The 23,645-nt window shown below is 38.8% G+C and overlaps 1 protein-coding gene and 1 pseudogene across 1 annotated transcript; both read right to left on the bottom strand.

The window, feature by feature from the left end:
- Positions 1 to 707: 707 nt before the first annotated feature.
- Positions 708 to 6,604, bottom strand: LOC115517012 (annotated as a pseudogene).
- Positions 6,605 to 20,059: 13,455 nt separating this feature from the next.
- On the bottom strand, positions 20,060 to 20,998 carry LOC115517151 (olfactory receptor 4F3/4F16/4F29-like). Its single transcript, XM_030320269.1, has one exon. The coding sequence runs from the start codon at positions 20,996 to 20,998 to the stop codon at positions 20,060 to 20,062; it is 939 nt and encodes a 312-aa protein (XP_030176129.1).
- Between the last annotated feature and the right edge of the window lie 2,647 nt (positions 20,999 to 23,645).

Raw genomic sequence — 23,645 nt, 5'->3', positions numbered from 1 at the left:
GTACAAATGCTATGTCTGTGGTATCTCAGGGTTTATTCTTTTTCAAATAACTAGTTAACAGCTTTATATTTAGTTAACCATTCTTTATACCAACATTTTCTCTCATAATAACTGCTATGGTTATTATCTCCTTGCTGGGCCCTGAAAAATCCAGATTAGCAATAGAATAATGAGGAAGGCTGACAGATAAGGAGCTGAAAATATAGAAAATCAATCAGCTGTATAATAAGAAACATAACATGAAGGAAAAATTAACATTTATTCTTAAACTGAGATAGTATGTTTACTATGGGAAAAAATAGGAAACGAGCAATACAGGGGTGACTTGGTGGCTCAGTTGGTTAGCTGTTCAACTCTTGATCTCTGCTCAGGTAATTATCTTGCAGGTTTGTGAAATTGAGCCCAATGTCAGGCTCCATACTGGGCTTAGAGCCTGCCTGGGATTCTCTCTCTCCCTCTCTCTCTGCCCCTCCTCCCGCTTGTACACGCACTGTCTCCCAAAATAAATAAACACTTTTTAAAAAATGAACAATAAACCACATATTGCCTTTCAAAGGGGATTGATTAACATTTATACTAATTCTGTTTGCCACCATCTACAGGTATGACCCCTGGTGAGATAAGAAATCCATGACCTGTAAGTCTCTTCTATAACCAGAGTCCAGGGAATGACATCACAGTTCAATCCTCCACGTGTTTAAAAGACATTAACTTACAAACTGAGAGCATAGGCTCCTCATTGCCACCTTCATATCTTTATTCCTAAAAGTATAGGTGACTGGATTCAGAAAAGGATCATGATAACTGCATCAAAGATGGCAAGGAATTTCTCCAGATGAGATGTGGGAAATGGCCACACATAGAACAAGATTAATGGCCCAAAGAACAAAACAACCACAGTGACATGAGCTGACAGAGTGGAGAGGGCCTTGGACATACTACCTGAAGATTTTCTGAACAGTCACCAAAACAAAGATGTAAGAGATGATTAGAAGTAAACAGGAGGCCACAGAAATAAAGCCACTGTTGGCAGTAACCATGAATCCCAATGTGTTTGTCTCTCCACAAGCAAGCTTGATGAACCGAGGAAGGTCACAAAAAAAGCTGTCTAATTCATTAGGCCCACAGAAAGGCAAGTGTACAACAAAACCCCGTTGAGTCACTGAATGAATAAGGCCAATGATCCAGGAAGTGACTAGAAATAAAATGCACCTCCATGGGGGTCATGATGGTCAGGCAGTGCAGAGGCTTACATATGGCAACATATCTGTGAGAGGCCATGGCGATGAGAGCACCATCTCAATGCCCCCAACTGCACGGATAAAGAAGATCTGAACTACACAGCCCCCAAAAGAGATGGTTTTGCATTATCTTAAAACATCATAAATCATCTTGGGAGCTGTGCAACGGCAAAATATCACGTCGGTGATGGAAAGGTTGGCCAGCAGGAAGTACGTAGGGGACTGTAAACCGGGGACAGAGGTCACACTTAGCACAATGAGGAGGTTTCCCACTGGGCTCACCACATAGAACACACAGGAAAAGAGGGAGAGAAAGAGCTGGATGTCCCCTGAGGTGGAGAGTCCCAGGAACACAAACTGCAGCACCGCCGAGTGATTGGCCTCCTCCGTTGCCTCTGTCAGCAGTGACACCTCTCACGCCACCTGAAAGAGGAGAGTAATGAGAAACTGATTCAGGAGAAATGGCACTGATCTTAATCCTGGGTCATAATATCATTGTCAGAAAACCTGATGAAGGTTGATGTCTGCTCCTGCAGACCATTTCAGTCACAACGCAATTCAGATATCCTTGTAGTATACTGCGTCTCAAAAAAGTACTGCAAAAAATAAGGATACCTGTACTTATTTTTATGGGTAGTTCTGTTGTATTTTTTCTGTCGTTGTTTTAGGGATATCTCATATATGACCACAAGTTAATAGACTTTTATAAATTGCTCAACTCCATGAAATAATCAAGTGATGTAAATTTCATAATTTGGACATCTCACAGTATAAGATACCATATCCATGGTCACATTGGCAAGTTCTATGAAAATCATTATAAGCTTTCTTTGAAGACCTGATATGTATATTTCTCATATCTATAAGTTAGCAAGAAAAAATGAGTTAGAGGAAGGAAGGAAAGAGAGGTGTGCAGGATGCCAGAGCGTGGCACTCACCACCCCATCGAAGGATAAGGGCTAGAGAGTGACACAGTTATGGGTTTGTGGAGGACATTCTGCCTAGGTATCATCATACTGTATCTTCCAAGTTATAGCAAAGATGAACACCATACCTGTGGTAACTCTGTTACTACACTCCTCCCTATACCTCCCAGTCTTAGCTGAACTGCCTCTTCTTCCCTGGACAGGCATCGAATGGTATTTACCCCTGCCTCACACACACACTCTAATGTTCCAGGCCATGGCTCCCCTCCACATTCTTCGCCCGGCCTGCAATGCCTGGGCCTTCATTACATCTCTCTACTTCTTCCCATTCCTCAACAGCACACTGCACAACTCCTTACTCTATCAAGTCCTTTCTCATACTCTTCCTTGACATTTGTGAGGTGAAGGCAAATTTTTCTTACATTGTGGTGACAAAACCAAAAACACTAACACTAATAGTGCCCTGTTCCTGCTCTAACTTTAAATTTGTTAACATTTGTCTATGTTTGAGAGACAGAGCATGAATGGGAGAGGGGCGGGCAGAGAGAGGAAGAAGACAGAATCTGAAGCAGGCCCCGGGCTCCGAGCTCTCAGCACAGAGCCCAACACGGGGCTTGAACTCACAAACCCTGAGATTATGACCTGGGCCGAAGTCTGACATGTGTGACCGCTCTAACAGAGACCACTATTTAATTCTCTGTTGCTTGACATAAACGTTCTTATATATGTGTTTTAAATGTCTTTTTAGACTTTTTCTTGACGATGATATAGATGATATTCACATTAATAAAAAGCAGCTCATCTTGGTAGCAGTTAGATTCCTTTCCTTGGGATTATCACCAGTAACCTCCCCATGGATACAATTCATCCAAACAAATGATTGATTCTAAATTACCCTCCTTGAAGCTGACAGTTATTCCATCCATGCTTTCCACATACCAGTCAATCTAAACTTTTTTTAGTTTTTACACAAGACCTTATTTTCTCTTCCACACAAAAATGGATTATTTTTCACGCATCTGCTTAGCTCAGATTTAAATAGTAGTTAACTCCTAGTGTTGGTAAAAAGTTGGAAAACAGGATGGTACACTCGTGGATGACACTGCTTCCTAGCCAGTCTTTCACTTTCTGCCTATACTGAAAGGTTGTTAGAGGCCATACTTGGTATCAGTTTCCACTTTGTTTTAATGTTTTTATTTATTTTTGAGGGAGAGAGAGAGAGTGGGAGAGGGGCAAAGAGAGAGGGAGACAGAGGATCTGAAGCAGGCTCTGAGCTGATAGCAGTTACTCTGATGCTGGGCTCAAACTCAGGAACCATGAGATCATCACCTGAGCCCAATTCAGCCACTCAACCAACTGAGCAACCCAGGTGCCCCCAGTTTCCACTTTAAAAAATTTTTTTTAACAGACACATAGACCAATGGAATAGAATAGAAACCCCAGAACTAGACCCACAAAAGTATGGCCAACTCATCTTTGACAAAGCAGGAAAGAACATCCAATGGAAAAAAGACAGTCTCTTTAACAAATGGTGCTGGGAGAACTGGACAGCAACATGCAGAAGGTTGAAACTAGACCACTTTCTGACACCATTCACAAAAATAAACTCAAAATGGATAAAGGACCTGAATGTGAGACAGGAAACCATCAAAACCCTAGAGGAGAAAGCAGGAAAACACCTCTCTGACCTCAGCCACAGCAATTTCTTACTTGACACATCCCCAAAGGCAAGAGAATTAAAAGTCAAAACGAACTATTGGGACCTCATGAAGATAAAATGCTTCTGCACAGCAAAGGAAACAATCAACAAAACTAAAAGGCAACCAACGGAATGGGAAAAGATATTTGCAAATGACATATCGGGCAAAGGGCTAGTATCCAAAATCTATAAAGAGCCCACCAAACTCCACACCCAAAAAACAAATAATCCAGTGAAGACATGGGCAGAAAACATGAATAGACACTTCTCTAAAGAAGACATCCGGATGGCCAACAGGCACATGAAAAGATGCTCAACGTCGCTCCTCATCAGAGAAATACAAATCAAAACCACACTCAGATATCACCTCACGCCAGTCAGAGTGGCCAAAATGAACAAATCAGGAGACTATAAATGCTGGAGAGGATGTGGAGAAACGGGAACCCTCTTGTACTGTTGGTGGGAACGCAAACTGGTACAGCCACTCTGGAAAACAGTGTGGAGGTTCCTCCAAAAATTAAAAATAGACCTACCCTATGACCCAGCAATAGCACTGCTAGGAATTTATCCAAGGGATACAGGAGTACTGATGCATAGGGGCATTTGTACCCCCAATGTTTATAGCAGCACTCTCAACAATAGCCAAATTGTGGAAAGAGCCTAAGTGTCCATCAACTGATGAATGGATAAAGAAATTGTGGTTTATATACAGAATGGAGTACTACGTGGCAATGAGAAAGAATGAAATATGGCCCTTTGTAGCAACGTGGATGGAACTGGAGAGTGTGATGCTAAGTGAAATAAGCCATACAGAGAAAGACAGATACTATATGTGTTCACTCTTATGTGGATCCTGAGAAACTTAACAGAAACCCATGGGAAGGGGAAGGAAAAAAAAAAGAGGTTAGAGTGGGAGAGAGCCAAAGCATAAGAGACTCTTAAAAACTGAGAACAAACTGAGGGTTGATGGGGGGTGGGAGGGAGGGTAGGGTAGGTGATGGATATTGAAGAGGACATCTTTTGGGATGAGCACTGTGTGTTGTAGGAAACCAATTTGACAATAAATTTCATATATTTAAAAAAAATTTTTTTTAACATTTATTATTGAGAGAGACAGAGAGAGAGAGACAGAGCATGAGTCCAAGAGGGGCAGACACAGAATATGAAGCAGGCTCCAGGCTCTGAGCTGTCAGCACAGAGCCGGACACGGGACTCGAACTCAGAAACTGAAGATCATGGCCCCAGCCGAAGTGGGACGCTCAACTGACTGAGCGACCCAGGCGCCCCCCACCCAGTTTCCACTTTTAAACAAGGGAAGAATAGTGGTTTAATTCTGATCTAGTCCATGGAGACAGAGTGAAAGTGTCCACTTAACTGCTCCTACAAAAGGAAAATAGGTTACTAACGATGATCAGCAACTAAATTCCAGTGTGCATTTGTAGTGTCCTGAGTCCCACCCTGTTCAACACACACACAGCATTGACCTCTCACCACACCCCCACCACAAGCCTAGAATGTAAGAAATGACAGATACCTCAGAGATCCTCTAGTGACCAGCTGACTGCCTTCTCGGCCCAGGTCTGTTCATCCTTCCTTGTGCTGCCAGCACAGATAGCAAACAAATCATAAATAACATGGGCTCACCTCCAATTCAAGAATGCACGACAATTCTGGAGTAATTTTAAAGTAGATCAATGGTTGGGGTCACTCAGACAAAGATCTGTAACCCTCTACTTCCTAACCTGAGTTGCAAATTGCTGACGAGGTTGATTTTAACATAGAATTACCAGAAAACAATAAAATTCACAGAGAAACATCTCCATCTCATCCTCCTACAGGTTTCTCCACTAGTTTGCTCCTCTGGAGATGAATAGAAAGAGCTCAGGACAGAAGAGCAGAAAGATGTACAGGAATGCTCACTGGAACTTCCTGCTCTCAAAGTGCTTGTTTTTACTGCTATCAATGCAGCAAGCCTTGGACAAGCTGTTGTTGCTGGGACCTGAATGAAACTGCTAGTGATTATAAAATCTGCTTATTTTAGAGTTAGGAAAACCAACGTAGAGAAAGGATAAACAGCATTACTGAAGCTAACCAACAAGCTGGTGGCAAATCCGGAATTAATATGGTTGACTCTTGGTTTTAGTCAATCCAGCTTATTTCCACTACCCCACGCTTCTTTTGCTAGAATGGTCCCATTTGGGCATCCAGTGTGTGGCCCAGGAAATCATAGTATGTCAAAGCTAGTTTCTTCAGCATGGTCCAAATTTCTTCTTATTCTGCTGCTACTATATTCTATATCTGGAGACCAACACTCAAAACACATCTGCAAATGTCACTAGAATAGCTCCTCCAATACAGTTCACAATGACATGATTGACTCCACTCGTCTTGCTGTCTTCTCTCTTTTGGTTGTGAATTTATCCACTGTCATCTCCCTGTTGAATAATAGAATTAATTCATTTCTTCTAGTTGATTACATCTCCTTTTTCACTGCTCTGTGGGTTTTCACTTGAAGCTCTGACCAGTATCAAACACTGTGTCCTTCCATCTAACTCACCTGAACCCATGCCAAAATGATTATGGACTTAGAGAACCACAGAATGCAGAGCTCTTACCTTTGAAATGTTATTGTCACCTGGCATAATAAGCCATATGTAAAACCTCCAAGCAGGAAACACAGCCAATTAGCGGCACTGAAAAGTTACTTGAGTGCTTCTGTAGAGACCTGGGATTGTCATCGTACTATGTTTAGTCAAGGGAGTTGTATCCTAGAACCACAGAATTTAGCCACAGCAAGCAAAGGGAAAGGTTAGTAATAGGTCACTTGAGGGAAAAAGAGAAGGAGACTAGGGATTTTTGTGGAAATTATAGATTTTGTGAAGGAAGAAACTCCATAAAAATGAAAATGTACACCAAGGCACCTGGGTGACTCAGTCAGCTGAGTGTCCAACTCTTGATTTCAGCTCAGATCATGATCCTAGGATCATGGGATTGAGCCCTCTGTCTGCCTCCATGCTGACTGTGGGTCCTGCTTAAGATTCTCTCTCTCTCTCTCTCTCTCTCTCTGTGCCCCTCTCTCCTGCTCACACACTGTCTTTCTCTTAAAAAAAAAAAAAGAATGAAAATATACACCTTCAAACAAGTGGAAACAATGCTTATCATCTCTACAGGAAGGAAGAGAGGAAGAAAAAGAGGAAGAAATGTAGGGCTCCATTGTGGCACTGGAATGTGTCCCATTCAAAAGGATAACCAAAGTAGAAATAAAAGGCATCCAGGGGCATCTGGGTAGCTCAGTCGGTTAAGCATCCGATTTCTGCTCAGGTCATGACCTCACAGTTCGTAAGCTCAAGCCCCACATCAGGCTCAGTGCTGACAGCTCAGACCCTGGAGCCTGCTTTGGATTCTGTGTCTCCCTCTCTGTCTACCCCTCCCCTGCTCATTCTCTCTCTTTCTTTCTCTTTAAACATTTAAAAAAAAGCCATCCAAATTGGCAAGGAAGAAGTCAAACATTACTATTGGCAACCTACATGGTACTCTGTAGGAAACCCAACAGACCCCACCAAAAAATTGCTAGAACTGATCCCTGAATTCAGCAAAGTGACAGGATATAAAATCAATATACAGATATCTATTGCATTTCTATACACCAATAATGAAGCATCAGAAAAAGAAATCAAGGAATTGATCATATTTACAATAGCACCAAAAAACATAATATACCTAGGAATTAACCTAACCAAAGAGGTGAAAGATCTCGTGTCTGAAAACTACAGAACACTTATGAAAGAAATCGAAGAGGACACAAAGAAATGGAAAAACATTCCATGCTCGTTGATTGGAAGACCAAATACTGTTAAAATGTCTATACTACCCAATGCTGTGTACACATTCAATGCAATCCCTATCAAAATAACACCTTCATTCTTCACAGAGCTAGAACAAACCATTTTAAAATTTTTATAGGACCAGAAAAGACCCTGAATAGCTAAAGCAATGTTGAAAAAGAAAAGCAAAGCAGGAAGCATCACAATTCTGGACTTCAAGCTGTATTACAAAACTGCAGTCATCAAGACAATGTGGTACTGGCACAAAAGAGACACATAAATTAATGGAACAGAATGGAGAACCTAGAAATGGACCCACAGCTATATGGTCAATGCATCTTCAACAAAACAGGGAAGAATATCTAATGGAAAAAAGACAGTCTCTTCAACAAATGGTGTTGGGAAAACTGGATGGCTACAAGCAGAAGAATGAAACTGGACCACTTTCTTCCACCATACACAAAAATAAATTCAAAATGGATGAAAGATCTAAATGTGAGACAGGAAATCATCAAAATCCTAGAGGAGAACACAAGCAGCAACCTTTTTGACCTCACCTGTAACAACTTACTAGACACATCTCTGGAGGCAAGGGAAACAAAAGCAAAAATGAACTATTGGGACTTCATCAACACAAAAAGCTTCTGCACAGTGAAGGAAGCAATCAGCAAAACTAAAAGGCAGCTGACAGAATGGGAGAAGATAATTACAAATGCCATATTGGATAAAACGCTAGTATCCAAAACCTATAAAGAACCTATCAAACTCAACACCCAAGAAAACAATCCAGTTTAGAAATGGACAGAAGACATGAATAGACTTCTCCAAAGAAGACATGCAAATGGCTAACAGGCACATTCAAAGATGCTCAACATCACTCATCATCCAGAAAATACAAATCAAAACCACAATGAGATATCAGCTCATACCAGTCAGAATGGCTAAAATTAACAACTCAAGAAACATATGTTGGTGAGGATGTGGAGAAAGGGAGCTCTTTTGCACTGCTGGTGGGAATGCAAACTGGTGCAGCCGCTCTGGAAAATGGTATGGAGATTCCTCAAAAAGTTAAAAATAGAACTACCCTACGACCCATGTGTAGGGTATTCCCTACACATGTGTATGTGTATGTGTATTCCATTGTGTGTGTGTGTGTATGTGTGTATGTGTATATGTATATATATATATGTATATGTGTGTGTATGTGTGTATGTATATATACATACACACATACACACAGAATGGAATACACATACACATACAATGGAATATTAGCCATCAAAAAGAATTAAATCTTGTCATTTGCAATGACATGGATGGAGCTATAGCTATGCTAAGCAAAATAAGTCAGAGAAAGAGAATACCATATGATTTCACTCATATGTGTAATTTAAGAAACAAAACAGGTGAACTTATGGGGAAGGAAAAAAAGACAGAGGGAAGCAAACCATAAGAGACTCTTAACTATAGAGAATAAACTGAGGGTTGATGGAAAGAGGTGGGTGGTGGGTGGGCTAAATTGGTGATGGGTATTAAGGAAGGCACTTGTTACATACAACTAGGTGTTGTATGTAAGTGATGAATCACTGAATTCTCCTGAAACCCAATATTAGACTATATGTTAACTAACGAGAATGTAAATAAAAATTTGGCAAAATAAAAAATAAAGTAGGAATAAGATATGCAGATGTCCTATAAATAGTTAGCTAGTTCTTTATTATGTGTGAGATGTGGAGAGATGAAGAAGGTTTATAATAACAGCACTAGGGATGCACTCAAATGGTTGTAGAGCTGGGATGAGGAAAATCATTAATGGTTTAATCTCTCATAGGTTAGCTCCTTAAAAAGAAACATCAATGAAGCAGAAAATCCCCTCTAGTTATATTGTTTATCTTTACACCAAAAGTATGCAGAGAGTCAGTGATGTGGCCATTGATAAACCATCATTATATAGAGCACTCTGTATCAGTTACCTATTACTGTACAACAAAGTAGCTTAAAGCAACAACATTTTCCTTGCTCCTGAGTCTGCAGTTAAGGCTGAGCTCAGCTGGGCAGGTCTTCCATTGGTCTCACCTGGGTTTTCTCATGAGGCATCAGTTATCTGGCAACTTGACTGGGACTGGAGATTTTAAATGGCCTCATTCTCATGTCCAGCGCCTTAAGCTGTCTATTTGCTGGACCTGCCTCTCCAGGAGGTCTTCTATCATTAGGTAGTCTTGTCCAAGCTTCCTTACAGGGTAGTAGGAATGCTACAGGACAATAACACAGAAGGTGCAAACTATGCTTCAGTTCTGGAATTCATTGAGTATCATCTTTACCACATTCCATTGGTCAAGGACAGGCATGAGACCAGGCCAGATTTCAGGTGAGGAAATCGATTCTACCTCTCGACAAGAAGAGGTGCAAAATATTGTAACCATGTTTCTCAAACAATTAGAGACTCCATAACTACTCATTCTGAGTTGTGTCTATTGGCTAAGTATTTCTTAGGTAGAAATACCCTTACTATAAGGACCCGATATATGTCCTCTAGGTTTCTATGGTGTTGTCGCTCCAAATTTTACTAACTCAAAGGAGTTAACTCATCAACTGTCTTCCATTCCTGTGTTTGTCTTCGATTTAACAGATTTGTAGTTATTAATTTACATTTTCTTAATGAATTTATATCGATACTATATATGAGACTAAGTAAGTTAAAGCACATGACCTTCCACATTCTTCTGTGTGCAGGACAGACCACCTCCTAATTGTCAAAGAATATTCAAAATCACTGAAGCAGAGATACAGCCACTTTACTTGATATAAAAGGAGCCTAGAGGTCCTGTGGGAAAGTAATTTCTCACCATCAACACATACAGAACTGCCTAATAAGTGTGAGGTGTCCAAAGGAGGGGAATCTCATACATCTGAGAGAAAATCATTATGAAAGCAAAAGACATCTGGCAGAGTAGGTGAGACTAAGCAAGTAAGTGCTGGTGTTAGAGCAGGGAGTATAATTCTAGATGCAAAATGAGGTTATGCATGACTCCTTTCCAACACAGCCTCTCCACCTTTTCCCCCCGCCCCTATCCCCCATATCCCTGCATGTTCCTGGACTCTCTGGAAATGAGAGGGCTGTGATACAAAGAAAAGACCTGTGACAGTAGAACACAGATCTCTTCTGTGGGAAGTCCCTTCCCACAGAAGAGGCTGTGAGGAAAAGTATAAAGCAACCCAAAGGCTGGCAGTCCACAGCAGACCTCAGAGGTTCAGACAGTCATATGTGGGCAACTAGCAACCAGCAGTTTGGGAGAGGTGGGCAATGACTCAAGCAGAAACCTGTGTGCCAGAGTGGCCCCTGTCCTTGAAGCAGAAGAATGGCTATAGCATGGCCAACAGAACAAAGAGTCCATACTTATATGGGAATCTAACCACCAAGTACTTTAGAGAGAATACTTAGGGAGGAGAACCCAGGAAAAGATTTAATTTCTGCTTCTGAAGCATGTCAGAGAAATGAGACTTGGAATGTTGTGGTAAATGTGACATGTTTGTGCTCGGCGGGTCCTGCAGCTGGTGTTTTGATTGTCTCATTTTTACTTTTTTAACTTGATTGTGTGCCTGCTTATCAAATAGTGTGTGCAGACCTTTATTAAAATGTTGGATACCTAGATAAATATTTTACTTAAACCAAACATTGTCTCTTTACCAACCAAAAGATATGTAAGGGCCAGGTTTACAAAATGAATGAACCTCTTCCCCTTCACCTAGAGATAGTCTCTACAATAAATAGTGTTGGGAAAACTGGATATCCATGTGCAAAAGAATGAAATTGGGCCCTTAGCTTACACCATATACAAAATCAACCCAGAATGGATTAAGGACTTTAAATATAAGACCTGAAATTTTAAACGTTTATTTATTTTTAAGACCTGAAATTTTAAACTCCTCGAAAAAACATAGAGAAAAACTCCTTGACGTTGATCTGGGCAATGATTTTTTTTTATTTGACACCAAAAGCACAGTAACAAAAGGAGAAGTAAATAAGTGCAACTGAATCAAACTAAAAAGCTTCTGCACAGCAAGAGTAACAATCAATACAATGAAAATGTAAGCTACAGAATGAGAAAAATATTTATAAATTATACATATGATAAGAGGTTAATATCCAAAATATATAAAGAACTCATACAACAGCATGGCAAAATAATAATCTGATTAAAATGGGCAAAGGCCTTTAATAGATATTTCTCCAAAGATATTGAAATGGCCAACAGGTCTATGAAAAGATGTTCAAAATCACTAACCATCCAAGAAATGCAAATTAACACCACAATGAGATATCACTTCATTCCTACTAGAAAGGCTATATTTTTTTACCTTTCATTTATACACACACACACACACACACACACACATAAAACTTATTGTCAAGTTTGCTAACATACAGTGTATATACAGTGTGCTCTTGGTTTTGGGGGTAGATTCCTGTGATTCGTCATCCCAACAAGTGCCCTCCTAAATGCCTATCACCCATTTCCCCCTTCACCGCCATCAACCCTCACTTTGTGTTCTGTATTTGAGTCTCATGGGTTTGCCTCCTCTCTGTTAGTAACTACTTTTTCCCCTTCCTTTCCCCCATGGTCTTCTGTTAAGTTTCTCAACTTCCACATATGAGTGAAAACATATGATAACTGTCTTTTTCTGACTTATTTCACTTAGCATAATACCGTCCAGTTCCATCCACGTTGTTGCAAATGGCAGGATTTCATTCTTTCTCATTGCCAGGTAGTATTCCATTGCATATATAAACAACATCTTTATCCATCCGTCAGTTGATGGACATTTGGGCTCTTTCCATAATTTGGCTATTGTTGAAAGCACTGCTCTAAACACTGGGGTGCATGTGCCCCTATGAGTCAGCATTCCTGTATCCTTTGGATAAGTTCCTAGAAGAGCTATTGCTGAGTTGTAGGGTAGTTCTGTTTTTAATTTTTTGAGGAACCTCCTCACTGTTTTCCAGAGTGGCTGCACCAGTTTGCATTCCCACCAACAGTGCAAGAGGGTTCCCATTTCTCCACATCCTCACCAACATGTTGTTTCCTGAGTTGTTAATTTTAGCCACTCTGGTGTGAGGTGGTGTCTCAATGTGGTTTTGATTTGTATTTCCCTGATGATGAGTGATGAAGAGTGTCTTTTCATGTATCTGTTGGCCATCTGGATGTCTTCTTTGGAAAAATGTCTATTCATGTCTTCTTCCCATTTCTTCACTGGATTATTTGTTTTCGGGTGTTGACTTCAGTAAGTTCATTATAGGTTTTAGATACTACCCCTTTATCCAATATATCATTTGCAAATATCTTCTCCCATTCCATCTGTTGCCTTTTAGTTTTATTGATTGTTTCCTCTGCAGTGCAGGAGATTTTTATCTTGATTAGGTCCTAATAGTTCATTTTTGCTTTTATTTCTCTTGCCTTCAGAGACATGTTTTCTCCTTCTTTGAAGGAAGAAATTGCTGCAGCTAAAGTCAAAGAGGTTGTTGCCTGTTTTCTCCTCTAGGGTTTTGATGGTTTCCTGTCTCACATTTAGGTCTTTAATCCATTTTGAGTTTATTTTTGTGTATGGTGTAAGACAGTGGTCCAGGTTCATTCTTCTGCATGTTGCTGTCCAGTTCTCCCAGCACCATTTGCTAAAGAGATTGTCTTTTTTCCATTGGATACTCACTCCTGCTTTGTCAAAGATTAGTTGGCAGTACATTTGTGAGTCCAATTCAGGTTTCTCTATTCTATTCCATTGGTCTATGTGTCTGTTCTTGTGCCAGTATCATACTGTCTTGATGATTACAGCCTTGTAGTAAAGGCTAAAGTCTGGGATGGTGATGCCTCCCACTTTGGTTTTATTTTTCAGCATAACTTTAGCTATTTGGGATCTTTTGTGGTTCTATGCAAATTTTAGGATTGTTTGTTCTAGCTTTGAGAAGAATGTCAGTGCAATTTTTATTGGGATTGCATTGAATTGTACATTTCTTTAGGTAGTATTGACATTTTAACAATATTTGTTCTTCTGATCCATGAGCATGGAATGTTTTTCCATTTCTTTGTGTCTTCTGCAATTTCCTTCATAAGTTTTCTATAGTTTTAAGCATACAGATCTTTAATATATATGGTTAGGTTTATTCCTAGGTATTTTATGGTTCTTGGCGCAATTGTAAATGGGATCGATTTCTTTATTTCTCTTTCTGTTGCTTCATTATTGTTGTATAGAAATGCAACTGGTTTCTGTACATTGATTCTGTATTCTGTGACTTTGCTGAATTTATGTATCAGTTCTAGCAGCTTTTTGGTGGAGTCTTTTGGGTTTTCCATGTAGACTATCATGTCATCTGCGAAAAGTGAAAGTTTCACTTTTTCTTTGCCAATTTGGATGTCATTTATTTTCATTTTGTTGTCCGATTGCTGAGGCTAGGACTTCCAACACTATGTTAAACAACAGTGGTGAGAGTGGACATCCCTTCATGTTCCTGATCTCAGGGGAAAAGCTCTCAGTTTTTCTCCATTGAGGATGATATTAGCTGTAGAATTTTCATATATGGCTTTTATGACGTTTAGGTATGTTCTTTCTATCCCAACTTTCTTGAGGGTTTTTATTAAGAAAGGATGCTGCATTTTGTCAAATGCTTTTTCTGCATCTATTGAGAGGATCATATCCTTTCTTATCCTTTCTTCTATTAATATGATGTATCATATTGATTGATTTGCAAATATTGAACCACCCTACAGCCCAGGAATTAATCCCACTTGATTGTGGTGAATAATTCTTTTGGTATATTGTTGAATTCAATTTGCTAGGTCCTTGTTGAGAATTTTTATGTCCATGTTCATCAGGGACATTGGCCTATAATTCTCCTTTTTTGTCTCTGCCTGGTTTGGGAATCAAGGTAATGCTGGCTTCATAGAATGAGTCTGGAAGCTCTCCTTCTGTTTCCATTTTTGGAATAGCTTGTGAAGGATAGCTATTAACTCTGCTTTAAATGTCTGGTAGAATTCCCCTGGGGAGCCATCTGGCCCAGGACTCTTATTTCTTGGCAGATTTTTAATAACTGATTCAATTTCTTCACTGGTTATGGGTCTGTTCAAATTTTCTATTTCTTTTCATTTGAATTTTGGTAGTGTGTGGGGGTATCTAGGAATTTGTCCATTTCCTCCAGGTTGTCCAGTTTGTTGGCATATAATTTTTCATAGTATTTTCTGATAATTGTTTGTATTTCTGTGGTGTTAGTTGGGGTATGTCCTCTTTCATTCGTGATTTTATCTATTTGGATCCTTTCTCTTTTCTTTTTGAGAAGTCTGGCTAGGGTTTATCAATTTTGTTTATTTTTTTCAGAAAACCAGCTCTTAGTTTCATTGATCTGTTCTACTGGTTTTTTTGGATTCTATATTATTTATTCCTGCTCTAATCTTTACTATTTCTCTTCTTCTGCTGGCCTCGGGGTTTCTTTGCTGTTCTGCTTCTAGTTCCCTTAAGTGTGCTGTTAGATTTTGTATTTGGGACTTTTCTTGTTTCTTGAGATAGACCTGGATTGCAATGTATTTCCCTCTTAGGACTGCCTTTGCTGCATCCCAAAGGGTTTGGACTGTCATGTTTTCATTTTCATTTGCTTCCATATATTTTTTAATTTCTTCTTAAATTGCCTGGTTGACCCATTCATTCTTTAGTAGAATGTTTTTTAACCTCCATGCATTTGGAGGCTTTCTAAATTTTTTCTTGTGGTTGATTTCAAGTTTGATAGCATTGTGATCAGAAAATATGCATGGTATGATCTCAATTCTTTTATATTTATTGAGGGTTTTGTGACCCAGTATGTGATCTATCTTGGAGAATGTTCCAGGTACACTCAAAGAGAATGTGTATTCTGCTGCTTTTGGATGAAAAGTTCTGGATATATCTGTCAAGTCAATCTAATCAAGTATACCATTCAAGGCCATTGTTTCTTTATTGATTTTTCCCCCAAATGATCTGTCCATTGATGTAAGTGGAGTAATTAAAGTCCCCTGCAATTACAGTATTCCTATCAATAAGATTGCTCATGTCTGTGATTAATTGATTTATGTATTTTGGTTCTTTAAAGTTGGGAGCAGAAACATTTACAATTGTTAACTCTTCTTGATGGATAGACCCTGTAATTATGATATAATGCTCTTCTTCATCTCTTGTTACAGCCTTTAGTTTAAAATCTAGTGTGTCTGATGTAAGTATGGCTACTCCAGCTTTCTTTTGACTTTGATAGAATGACTATTATCAAAAAGTCAAAGCAAGTGTTGGTGAAGATGGGGAAAGAAAGGGAGCACTTGTACAATGTTGGTAAGAATGTAACACAGTATAATCACTAGGAAAATAGTATGGAGGTCCCTCAAAAAAATTAAAAAATAGAACTACCATGTGATCCAGCAAATCCAACTCCTGAATATATATCCAAATGAAATGAAAATCACTATCTCAAAAAGTTATCTGCACTCCCATGTCCCTTACAACACTATTAACAATAGACAAGATATGGAAGCAATCTAAGTTCATTGACACATGAGTGGATAAATACACACACACACACACACACACACACACACACAATGTATTATTATTCAGCCTTTAAAGAGAAGTAAATCCTGCCATTTATGATAACACAGATGAACCTGGCGGGGGAGGTGCCTTATGCTAAGTGAATTAAACCAGACACAGAAAGACAAATACTTTGCAATTTCATTTATATACAGAGTCTAAAAAAGTAAATAATAGAGTACCAGAGAATAGGATGGTTGTTACTAAGGGCTGGGATGTGAGATAAAGGGGAGATGTTAGTGAAAGAGTACAAGTACTTTCAACAAGTACTAGATGAATAAATTCTATAAGACTTATGTACAGCATGATGACTACATTTAATAATAATGTATATTTGGTGGGGCCTGGGTGGCTCAGTCAGTTAAGTGACTGACTTCGGCTCAGGTTATGATCTCACAGTTCATGAGTTTAAGCCCTTCATCAGGCTCTGTTGCTGACAGCTCAGAGCCTAGGCTTCAGATTCTGTGTCTCCCTCTCTCTCTACCATAGCCTGCTTGTGCTCTCTCTCTCTCTCTCTCTCAAAAATAAATAAACATTAAAAAAATTTTACCTAATAATAATGTATATTTCACATAATAATAATGTAAGAGAGTAGATTTCCAGTGTTCTCACATAAAAAGGAGATGGTTAACTAGGTGAAGTGATGAATATGTTAATTAATTGAGGTAGTCGTTTCACATTACATACAAAACATCATATTGTACAACCTAATGTGTACACTTTTATTTGTCATCATACCTTAATACAGTTGGGAAAAAGAAAGAAATAAATTCCTGTCTGCTAACTGTTAAAATATAAACAGCTTTTATTTTGATACCTACTAATGTGATGCAGAAACCACCTCAAACAACCTTATACTACTTTCTTTAATATTAACTAAGAAGAGAAAGTTTTGTGTGTGCCCAAAAGAGGTTTACTTGAAGCCTGGTGTTCAAGTTTTTTTCTTTATGTCCTTGTTCAGGTATAGAAGGAGCCTAATGCTATAGAATCAGTAAGCAATTTACCATATTAAGGTCATTTTCAACTTTCAATCAAATAGTTGATAAATTGGCTCATCCTCTGCCTGGACTACTGCAAACTGTCTGTTTCTATTAGGCTGAAGGAACCCCAAGAGGTGTCCACTCAGGCTTCAGTAAGAATACTGAAATAACATGACTCTATCATGGACTAACTATCTCCAAGGAGTAGATGGTGCAATGCCCTCCACTCATGCAGAATTTCATTTGAATACAAGGGAGTTATAAAGTCAGTTTATCGTATAAATTACCTCTGAGTTTCAGCCCCTTTGTGTTTTTTTTAAAGTTTATTTATTGAGAGAGAGAGAGAGAGAGAGAGAGAGAGAGAGCACCCACACAAGTGAACAGGGAAGGGGCAGAGAGAGAGGGAGAGAGAGAATCCCAAGCAGCTCTGCACTGTCAGTGCAGAGGCCAATGCGGGGCTCAAACCCACAAAATGTGAGATCATGACCTGAGCTGAAGTCAGACACTTAACCAACTGGGTCATCCAGGCGCCCCAGCCCCTTTGATATCCATCTAGTAAATAGGTGGATATTTTAATGACAGATTTAAATGACAGAATACAATAGCATTGTATTTTACTGAATTGATGCATGTTTTGTATTTGTTATTTTGTGTTATTAAGTAGAGAGAGAAAAGATATGTTCAGATTTTAGAAGGACAGATAAGAGAGACCCACCAACTTTGAAGTGTGGTGATTAAGAGCAGGGATACTAGAGCAGAAGCTGTGTGGATTTGCAACCAAGCTTCACCACCTACCACCTCTGTGTCTCTGGGCTAGTTAGTGTATCTTTCTGTGCCTCAGGTACGTCTCCTATAAATAAGAGTAATCCTATTACCTACCTGATTGCTGAGAGAATTAAATGAATTGGTATATGTTAACAACTTCAGATAGTACCTGCCACATAAATGTTCAATAAATGTTGGTAAACATAGAGGTGGTGACAGGTGGACAAAAACAATGAATGGGCTTTTAAAAGCTAGTAAGAAAGGTGTTGGATGAGAAGGAGCTATGGCAGTCTCTACCAGGCTTGTAAATGACACAGTTAAGGGAAAGTAAAGTGATAATAAATCTGTACTGAATTTTATTTGGAGTGAATGCACATCTAAGTTTCCATTTTTCAAATAGAAAGGCATGTGATATTATGTGATCCTTTGATCACATAATATTTATAGGGCTGATATTCAAAGGAGCACCCTAAGAGGTCACCAGGAGAAAGAGAAGTATAAACAAAGTTTATCAAGAGGAAGAGGAAAGAGGAACAGTTATACACAAACAACAATCATCACCCAAAGTCTAATTTTGCTAAAAAGAAATATCTCTCACTTGCTTAAGCTAATGTCTTAGCCTGTAATTGTCCTGGTAAATATATATTTTACAAACGAATGAACAATTTTAAATAAGTCCAAAATAACATCAGAAGAAAAGTGAATATAGAAGAATGAAATAACTTCCTAAATGAAGTCTGAAACCTGAATACAATACTGTATGTTAAGTAACTGGAATTAAAATAACTTTTTTAAAAATAGGTAAACTGAGAAAAAAAAGAAATCTGAAATCTGTTAGTGGCTTAAGAAGATAGATTCATCATGAAGATCTACCAAAAATTGCTAAATAACTGGGATATGAGTACACATGTGGCATTTTTAAAGAATCTTTAAAATAAGTAGGCATTGGGGCGCCTGGGTGGCGCAGTCGGTTAAGCGTCCGACTTCAGCCAGGTCACGATCTCGCGGTCCGTGAGTTCGAGCCCCACGTCGGGCTCTGTGCTGACTGCTCAGAGCCTGTTTCCGATTCTGTGTCTCCCTCTCTCTCTGCCCCTCCCCCATTCATGCTCTGTCTCTCTCTGTCCCAAAAATAAATAAACGTTGAAAAAAAAAATTTAAAATAAGTAGGCATTAATACAACTTTATCATAGTTTGTGTTCATTATCTTGATCTTGGTAATAACTTCACAGTATATATGTATATCAAATTACCATACTGTATACTTTAAATATATACAATTCTATTTGAAGATTTCAGTTATTCTTCAATAAAGTTAGGAAGGGAACTGTGGAGATCTGATTCTCACCTTAGATTTATCACTTAACAAAAGTTGGAACAAATTATCTCAAATTCCAGTTCCAAAATTTCATAATTCCATATATAATCAACAGTTCTAGGAAACCAAAGGAATGGGGTAATAGGAAGCAGATACCTTAGAGGAAAAAAATCAAACCAATTGGTATTATGGCAGTTTGGTAGATAGTTTGAGGAAAGGACATTAACCAGTTCAAAGCAAGGAAAGTATCACAGTGAAAAGGAATAACATGTTAATTTCCAACACTAAATCATTGAACACATTCTCTGTTTGGCACCTTTTGAGGGATAAAACTGTTGGAAATGGTGGATTAAGGTGATAGCTTTGGTTTGAGACATTTTCCACAGTAATTAAAGAATGAATAGGAAGAATTTCTTACTTTATCCCCTCCCCCCCCCACAATATAAATCAAGATAAAAATGCTTACTACACAGTTTTCATAAATATTAAATAATTACTATAAAGCATCCAGCACAGGAGGGCCTGAAACACAGAAGTGCCAATGTTAGCTCCCTTTATCATAATTAATTCAGGTGCTGGTGATACACAGAGACATGGTAAATGCTTAAATGTAACCTAGTACATAAAGTTAACAGAGATCTAAAACTTCAGTTACTCTATTTTTTTCTGTTGTCATTGAGTGTGTAGGTAAAATTTTTTTAACCTTTAGAGTACTTAGGACATCCTCCTGTAACTCACAAGCTGATGACAGAGTTTCTTCATTGCTGCCTTCATCTCCTTGTTCCTGAATGTGTAGATGACTGGATTCAGAAAAGGTGTGAGAACTGCATCAAAGATGGCAAGAAATTTGTCCAAGTGTGATGAGGGGAAAGGCCAGGTGTAGAAGAAGATTAATGGCCCAAAGAATAAAACCACCACAGTGACATGAGCTGACAAAGTAGAGAGGGCCTTGGATAACCCACCTGAAGAGTGTTTCCAAACTGTGACCAGAATGATGATGTAAGAAATAATCAGTATAAAGAAAGAACCCACAGAGATGAGTCCACTATTGGCTGTGACCATGAACTCCAGCCTATTGGTCTCTGTGCAGGCAAGTTTAATGAGCTGAGGAAGGTCACAATAAAAGCTGTCCAATACATTAGGACCACAGAAAGGCAAGTCTACAACAAAAGCCAACTGGGCCACTGAGTGGATGAAGCCAAGGACCCAGGCTGCAGCCAAAATCAAAATGCACATTCGTGGGCTCATAATGGTCAGGTAGTGGAGAGGCTTACATATAGCAACATATCTGTCAAAGGCCATGGCAATGAGCAGCACCATTTCTGTTCCCCCAATAGCATGAATAAAGAAGATCTGAGATATACAACCCCCAAAAGAGATGGCTTTGCGTTTTCTGAAGAGGTCATAAATCATTTTGGGGGCTGCAATAGAGCAAACCCCCACATCGAGAAAGGAGAGATTGGCCAGCAGGAAGTACATGGGAGAGTGCAAGTTAGGGTCAGTACTCACAGAGAACACAATGAGGAGATTTCCCATTAGGCTTGCCATGTAGAACACAGAGGAAAAGAAGAAAAGAAGAAGCTGGATCTCCCATGAATTAGAGAGTCCCAGGAACACAAACTCATATACCACAGATTGGTTGGCTCCATCCATTGCCTCTGCAAACAGAGATGACACTAATTTTACCTGAAAAAAAAAGTAAAGAGAAAATAAACTTTGTGGGGAGTCACTGACTGCATGAATTTCATATCGTAAAGAAAAAACATTGCCTTATTTTACACAGCCAAAACACATCTAATGTAACCCCTTAAACTATAGTTGCATAAAATAGGTAGTAACTCATTGCTACAAAGCATGGTTTCTAACTCCCTAGTCTCCTTAACTTCCCTAGGTTTTGGTAAGAGAAGATTAAGCAAAATCTTCTGCTAAATCCTAAGGGCCATGAGTGGCAGGCCAGGAATGCCTAGAATAACATGAAAGAAGGACGAAATGGAAGGTAACTCATTGATTTCTCCCTCAGTGTGTTACTCCTGCCCATGGAGTCCCCCAAAATTCAGGCAACTTCTGATGATCTTCATGTTCCTCACCCCTTTGATTACCTTCCATATGCAATGCTATCAGTCTCATTACTACTCTCTTATGTTTGGCCTCATGCTATTGCATTTTACCAAATCATGTTCACATTTTCCTCTCCAAGAGAAGAGATCATGTAGAAACCCTAAAGGTATCCAGCTGTTGTTGCACAGCTCATGGAGTGGAAGTGATCACAGGGTTTGAGATGTAAGACCATATGATAAAGTAAGGACAAGCCAAGAGATGTCTTTCCCGCAGAATCTAAACATGGTTGAAGTAATACAATGTAGCAAAAAAAAAATGCTATGTGATTGGTATTTGTAGATCATTGTCCATTCCATATTCACTTTTCATGGTTCATGGAAGGGCAAAAAGAACACAGCGCTTGGAATCAGAACTGTGATTAGATCCTAGCCCTAAACTACAGGAACTTAAATTTTTTCTCCCATCCCTTCTACAACTTGACTCACTTCTTGAACTCAGTTTCACCATCTGTAAAATAAAGGGGCTGAGGTGAGTGATAGTAAGTAATTTTTTCAAGTCTAACATTTCTATGAGTTTATAATACAGTGCCTCCTCAGTACGTAATGAAGCTCACCATAATGATGGTATTCTTTGCATTGGACTACTACCATATTCACCATCTATTTCCTTGTCTACAGTTGGTTATAAGTCCCATATCCCACAGAAATCCCTCTCCTCATATATCCCTCTTCTCTAATTCCTTTTGCACTACTTACATGACTCAATTAGCATATTATTGTTAAGTTTGCTATATGATTTATTGTGCCCTTTCTCATAATCATCTGTAATCAATCAACATTTACTAGATGTCTGCTAAGCACAAAGCATTGTTACAGGACACTGTGGACCTACTGAAATGTTAAAAATACCCACTACCCCTTAATGCTTTTACATTTCAGCACATATACAAAAATATAAACAATATTTAAAGACATACTATATTTAAAAATGTCTAATAAGTAGTATGATCATAAAATTTGTAAAGCAAAGAAGATACCCAGAGTGCCAGAGCGATCAGGGCTTTCTTCAGAAAGAAACCAAGACCTCTGTTGCATTTTAAGATGTGGATATAATTTATTTGAATATGCAACTTCATAGATGAGCTTAAAGAATTTTCGTAATACCTAATATAATCAAGAAATACAATCAGGATAATATGAATAATTAAGAAATATTGGCGCACCTAAGTGGCTCAGTCAGTAAAGTGTCCGACTCTTGACCTTGGCTCTGGTGGTCACGATCTCACAGTTCATGAGATAGAGCGCTGCATTAATAGCTCATGGCCAGCTTGGGATTCTTTCTCTCTCTGTCTCTCTGTCTCTCTGTCTCTCTCTCTCCCTCTTACTCTCTCAAAATAAATAAATAAACTTTAAAAAAAAAGAACTATCTCCTAGGCTGTAGCAGTGTTTGATGAGCTATTTATGGAAATAATGATAATCAAAACAAAAAAGTGACCACCATGTACAAAACACCACAATAACTTCTTTAAATACATGTTGTTTGATATATACAGAAACCACAAAAGTTGGTATTATTAGCTTCTTTTGCAAAGAAGCAAATCCAAACCAAGAGAGGGAAAGCAACAGATTACAATAAATGATAGAGCTGATATTGATTTTCTGATCTGCCTCTCAACCAGTATATAGAGAAGACTACTCTTTTCTCATGACTTTCTGATTGTATGACACACCTTAGTCACTTTCTGGATGCCACATGTTGCACTTTCAGCATCCTAGCCAGATCTAAGTGAAAGAAAATGAAGTTTTGTCCTCAAGTGTTCACAAACATTTGAGTTTCTTAAACTACTTCTCACACATCTATAATCCATCCAGGGTATTTAAAGAACCACGGTAGGAGAAGGAAAATCCATATGATACCTGCATCTCAGAGCATTCTGGTTGAGTTCCCAGACCAATATTTTCTCAATCCACATGAACTCCTTTAGCTTCCCATAGAAGAGACTCAGCTCTCGCAACTCTCTAATTAACAGAGAAAACAAAGGTGCTCTATCTCCATGTCAACAAATGAAATAAAGCCCAGAACTAAACCAAGTCAGATTTTATTCCCTCTTACAAGACCATCTCCTAATGGTTGAAAATCCCTTTTTTGGTTCTCCAACTGGGACAGCAATGGAGGGGGAAAAAGTAACTTCAGTTTCTGACTGCATGTCCTTTTTCTTCTCATTTGTATTGGTTCTTGCTCA

Source organism: Lynx canadensis, chromosome B3, assembly GCF_007474595.2.
Source record: "Lynx canadensis isolate LIC74 chromosome B3, mLynCan4.pri.v2, whole genome shotgun sequence".
NCBI classification, from domain to species: domain Eukaryota; kingdom Metazoa; phylum Chordata; class Mammalia; order Carnivora; family Felidae; genus Lynx; species Lynx canadensis.
The sequence above is the reverse complement of the archived record's forward strand: the minus strand, read 5'-3'. Positions and strand labels throughout refer to the sequence as shown.

Coding starts and splice junctions, on each gene's coding strand:
- LOC115517151 (XM_030320269.1), bottom strand. CDS start 20,998: ATGGATGGAGCCAACCAATCTGTGGTATATGAGTTTGTGTTCCTGGGA.